This window comes from Oncorhynchus kisutch, linkage group LG4, assembly GCF_002021735.2.
Source record: "Oncorhynchus kisutch isolate 150728-3 linkage group LG4, Okis_V2, whole genome shotgun sequence".
Classification (NCBI taxonomy): domain Eukaryota; kingdom Metazoa; phylum Chordata; class Actinopteri; order Salmoniformes; family Salmonidae; genus Oncorhynchus; species Oncorhynchus kisutch.
In genome coordinates, this window is record NC_034177.2 from 64,485,806 (window position 1) to 64,491,805 (window position 6,000).

The 6,000-nt window shown below is 40.7% G+C and overlaps 1 protein-coding gene across 3 annotated transcripts in view; it reads right to left on the reverse strand.

The window, feature by feature from the left end:
- The window catches only part of eml4 (EMAP like 4), a 108,008-nt gene extending 105,523 nt beyond the window's left edge, over positions 1 to 2,485 (reverse strand). The window contains exon 1 of one of the 3 annotated variants that reach the window (XM_031823399.1): positions 2,110 to 2,485. In XM_031823399.1, coding sequence (XP_031679259.1) covers positions 2,110 to 2,134 — 25 coding nt within the window. In that variant the 5' untranslated portion in view covers positions 2,135 to 2,485. The remainder of the gene's footprint in view (positions 1 to 2,109) is intronic. The other 2 variants (XM_031823402.1, XM_031823401.1) reach the window with 2 other exon arrangements.
- Positions 2,486 to 6,000: the final 3,515 nt, after the last annotated feature.

Genomic DNA, 6,000 nt, shown 5'->3' on the forward strand with positions numbered 1-6,000 from the left:
TTGGCCTGGCACAGTGGCACACTCACACCCAGTACATACAACCACATGAATCAACTGACACAAAGTACTACTGAAGTACATTTATGATGCTGCTTATATAAATAACTAAGTCCTCTGACTTTGTGGGTTTCCAGCAAAGGTTACCAACCAGAGCATGATCCTATTTTAGCAGTGGTGTGAATCTTTCATTTAATTCAACAACAACGACACACTATCAATACCCAGTTAAACAATACATTACAGCTGCACCCATATCTATCACTGCAATGCCCCTGCAAACCTGGTGCTCTGCCACTTCTGCTTACAAATGTCACAGTCAATTATTGTGCAAGAGAGATCCTTCCTATGCAGGCAAAAGAAATCCCATAAAGTGACATTACATATATGTTTGAAAGGGTCAAGCAGATACAAGTTTCTTTACACTGTGGGCACATATGTGACATGGTGTGTTGCTTATGCCCTGAGTGCAGTGTGGATATGAAACTACGTGGCATATGTCTGTCTCTACTGTAAATATATCATAAGTGATTGCATAATAGTACTCTATGTAAAGCAATGTGTGTGTGTGTGTGTGTGTGTGTGTGTGTGTGTGTGTGTGTGTGTGTGTGTGTGTGTGTGTGTGTGTGTGTGTGTGTGTGTGTGTGTGTGTGTGTGTGTGTGTTGCACTGACTAATTCAGCACTACAGTAAGTGTTGAGGTGATGAGAACAGGCTGGCACAGCATACGGACACTGCAGAGCGGGTATGATGACTGGGCATGTATGCCGTGGCGTGCTATGCACCCAAATCCTCATAGGCTGCGTGGGCACCCTCTCCTCTTCCTCTGCAGTGCTCTAGGGCTTGGCTAAAGTCTGCATCCTTTAACTTTACCGCATTCAAACATGAAGGTTGAGGGAGGGAATGAGACGCTCACACAAAGAGAGAGAGAGAGAGACAGAGAGAGAGACTCTCATTTAAATGGGAAGGACAAGGACAGAATGACACTACCACCACTCACTCTATATCAAGCATGCATAAACACACACACTGACTCCCACTGCCATAATTGCCTGTGGCATCGCCAAGGCAACACAAGAAAGCGAAACTATGCACACATGCAGCCCAACAACAGCAAGAATTTAAGTGACATTGAGAGCAACTGACGCCATGCATCACCTCTGTAATCAAAGAGAAACACTGTCGGAAGTCACCTGCAGTTAACTCAGGTGTTTTATTGACCATCTGTGACTAGCTTTCCTATGGGGTGTGCAATTTACAGAATTTACAGTATTCTGTAGGATATTGTATTATTGTTTACATAGCCGATCAGTCTTTGAGATTCATAAACATTTTATAATAAGGAAGTTGGAGCACACACCTTATTTGTGCATATTCTAATCATTTACATTCCTTTGGGATAGTCACCTGCCTGGTACCTAAAGAGGAAGCTTAAGTAATTTTGTTAGAATATCAGTCAGTTATAATGTCATTGTGTAGGTCTATATTAGAACCTTTGGAAGGCCCCCTTCTTGGACTGCCACTCATCTGACACGTCCCCTTGCTCTCTCTCTGTCTGGCTCTCTGTCTGTCTCTCCCTCTGTCTGTCTGTCTCCGTCTCTCCACACACACACACGATCCTACGCGCACTGGCAGACTGACTGGATAAATAATTTCCCGTCGAATCGTTTCTTCAACCCACAAGTCTTTGTTTCGGGCGGTTTCAAAGGACTCCTTGCCATAGCAATAAATGGCAATTGACGTAGATACAGCATGAACGCACAACCGAGTGCGTATAACAGAATAGCACAATATCCCTCGCATTGTTTAGAACCCTATTGCGGTATTTAGTAGCCTATGTCAAGTGAAGCCTACGTGTGATATCCAGCACAGAAAAGCAAAACAATAAAATAAGGACACTCGTATAACGTTAATGTTTTTCACTTTAACACATTGCAGGCAACCTCTGGATGTCAGAATTCCGGTTGTTACAACGTTAACATCTGTTACAACGATAACTCCATTGGTTTAATAAAGCACTGACACGTGTAGCCTGTACATTAAGATTGTCTATAATACATTCCAGTCTGCTATGTGAATTCTATTAATAGGCTTGAGTTCGTCTATAACTTACCCAAACTGCCGGCGAAACCGTCCATTTCTGGGAGAAATAGCCGAGCAGACGCCGATAAATATTCCTATTATGACGGGTCCTATTCTGCAGTCGTTCCCAGTCCTGTATTCGGCAAGTAACGGGATGTCGGCCTCTATGCGGGCTATCCAGACAGGCGGTGATTTCTCAAGCCAACTGTTCTCGCAGTGGCCGCGGCCGTCTCGTTGCAAACTTGGGCTCTGGCGAGTCGCAGTGAAGTTCTCAGTCCGGAGCAACACCGTGGTTCTCTGGCCAGATAATCACGCTCTCTTGCTCGACTCCACGATCGTACACCTCCGCCGGGGGAGGGAGGATAGGGTTTCCACTAGTTACCACCGTCACAACGTGAGTATTGTCCGTTAGGTTATCGTAAAAATTCATCGAAACTAAAATTTAGTTTTTTTGGTCTTAATTCAAGGTTAGGGTGTGGTTATCAGTGTGGTTAGGTTTAAAATCACATTTTAAGAAGATCCGATTTAGAAATAAACGAGGTTTATGACCTTCTGGCTGTGGTAACTAGGAACGACCGGAGGATAGGCAGAGCTTTTCAGACTCCGCCCGCTTTGGCACGGCTCGCTTCCCTTCCAGACCGGAGCTGAGTGGCTAACTGGCGCGCCTCAATTTCACACACAGCTGAGTGTAAAACTGTTTGTGTAATGCCGTTTTTCTCAATCGCATACAAGCGTTTTTTAGGTCAGCGATTGTCAACTGGCGGGCTGACCTCCCTTTTCTTTTTTTCTACCCGGTCGGGGTCTCAATATACTGTTGGCAGTGGAGGCTGCTGAGTGTAGAACGGCTCATAATAATTCCGGGAACATAGCAAATGGAATGGCATCAAACACCTGGAAACCATGTGTTTGATGTATTTGATACCATTCCACTAATTCTGCTCCAGTCGTTACCACGAGCCCGTTCTCCCCAATTATGGTGCCACCAACCTCCTGTGCTGTTGAGGGTGAGAAAAGTACGATACACAAGGTGCAATTTAGACATTTCGGTTGTTGCTGAGGAGCTAGAAGCAGAGCTGCCATATCTATCGGCGCCATCTAAAACCCGGTTGTGCATCAGCAGTTTTTCTCTTATTATTTCAGTCACTGACAGTCACTCAATTAGCCCATGTCAGGTAACATTTTTTCGATTGGTAAGTTAGTCTTGGCAGCTATCTAAACGTGTAGTAATCATGGTTGAATCACCGACCAGGGACCCCCTCCCCATAGATTTTTTTTAGTCACTCTCACTCAGATATCATATTAAAAAAAACATTTATCTCCATCCTATGGCAAAATGTATAGAATTGCGTGAAATTAGCTGTAAAATTGCAAAGTTTCTCCGCCCCATAGCAAAATGTGTAGATTGCAGCTAAATGCTTTATAACTGCAACATTTTCTCAACATCTCATGGCAGAATGTGTAGAATTGCAGGACATTGCAAGAAACAAAAGGTCGCTTAGGGCCCCCAAAAGTCTAGGGATCCCCATTACCTTTTGCAGAAGCAGCAGCTACTCTTTTTGGGTCCACAAATGTGTGGGTATGGACGTGGGTACGCAGAAATGTGTGGGTATCTTTGTGGCCGACCATCCCCATCAAAGTTACCCATCCCTGTTTTAAGATCAATGTTGTCGATTTTCAAAACAGTGTTCTCAAGACACAGAACTCTGTGGCCTTTTGCAAAACAGGAAATTCATTTTCAAAATGTAGTTTCCTTCTCAAAACGTAAGTACATTCAACAAAGCTATATGATACGATCACAATTGATAATACATTCCTCAAAAGTACAGGACTGTCTGCAAAAAGATGAACACATACATTTATATTGAGTCTCAGCTGACAAAGTAAGTTAGTCTATCATTTAAAAAATCCCAGTGATCAAAATATTTTCTTTGCAGTCACTAACGATGATCAAAATACAACTGTCAAAAGGTGCAGAATTATGAGAAATTACTCTCCTTTTATGCATATTTCACAAAACAATTTCATACACATCAAATCCAATATTATATGTGATCAAAAGGAAAAGGGAATATAAGCACATTGTGTGCAGGAATCATTCATTCGTGTCATCACAATCAAATGTAATGTATGCAATACTCTACATGGGCTTAGACATTCCATTGGCAAGCAGAAACACCCCAATAGAAACAAGGAAAGGTGAATACAGTGGAGGAACAAAACTAATATGAATGTATTGGCCTCAACCCACACCAAAGCAAAGCTCTAAAATGGAAGGTCACAATGTTGGAGATGATGACTTAGGAGTAACCCAATGTTACTTAGAAGTAATGGTAGTAGCTCCACTTCATTTTCTGCATCTCTGCATAACAATTAGAGAGTCCCTGTTACCTAGATCTTACCCTATAGTACCCGCTGTACTACTGTTAAAAGCTCACGTTTTGTAAAGGGTTTATAAATGGGTTATAATTCAGTTATTAGCGATTATTTGCATATGCATTATAAACCATCAATAAATAGTGTTTTGCCAAATAGTAAGCCAATATTTACCTTTAGTTATTAACCATTTATAAATGCACTTATAAATGATTATAAGATGAACCCTTCCATTTCATCATGCAACCTTCTATTCAATAGTTGCACAGTTGAACAATAGTTATTTTCACTTTTGGGTGTGAAGCATTGGTGCTGTCCCAGGAACAGAAGAGGTTGGTTTTCATGATGTGTCTTCACCCACCTTTGAAACCCTGATGCCCTGGCCAAATTTACATACAGGACATTATTCAATCATCATTCCTAACATATTACCCCTTACCAGATTATATCAACACACATCACTTTTCTGTGACAGTCCAACTATGGTGAACGCTCCTGTGTGAAATGGTAACCGTAATACTTTTGGTTGGTGAAACAGGGGAGGTATCCTCTCACAATGTTGAATGTTTTTGGTCTTCACACCCACCATTGACTGACTGAACAAGTTGAACAAAGTGTTAAATCTTCTCTCATGTATGTAGTGATGGGTACTCAATACTGACTATAACTATGTCTATGCTCTGAGTGAACTCTCAAATCATATATAAATGATTTACCCACATGTGTAACTGCTAAAGGTTTACCTTATTTTAGTGACAGACCTATTAACATTTATAACAGAGTTATCAACATCTATAAATGCTAAAATGATACCTTAAAGTGGCAATCCACTGACCATTAACAAATGACTTACAAACATATATAAATGCTGGAAGATATACCTTTAAAGATAGTGGAAACCTACTGACCATTTATTAATGAGTTAGTCCTACCAATATTTATAACTTAAAATAACTTTAAATATACCTTAACTTAAAATATACCTTAAAAGAAAGTGAAAAACTTCTGGCCATTTATTAATGTGTTGCAATGTATAATCTCATCAAACATGCAATACGTAGTAAGAACAAAATGTCATTTAATAGAAACGTACATTGGGAATTTGAATTGTAGCGACTCAAATCTGTAGCCTATCATTTGGTCTAGTGAGTAGTCTAGCTAGTTCAGATGAACTCCCCTTTTTTTAACATTACAAGTCAGAATAGAAATTCACAACAGATTAACTATTTAAAACACAACATAGGGTCTCATGGTCCCCTTATCTGTCTTCATCTGTTTCTTTCTTGTTAAGCATTTTCCCATCCTGGAGTCTGATACTTTATGGGATTCTACGGGAGAGAAGATACATTTATGACAATTTAGCGGAGACACTCTAGCAACACATAGCACTACTATAATCATTATCATGCTTTACACAATTTAAGCTTAGCTAGTTTTGTTAATAGATAATGTGTGCAACCGTGACATTCAAACGAGGCTGCAAAGAAAACGAATGGGACTGTAGCGACTGTGTTGACTTCAAAATCTGGGGTATGAACTACGTTTCTAT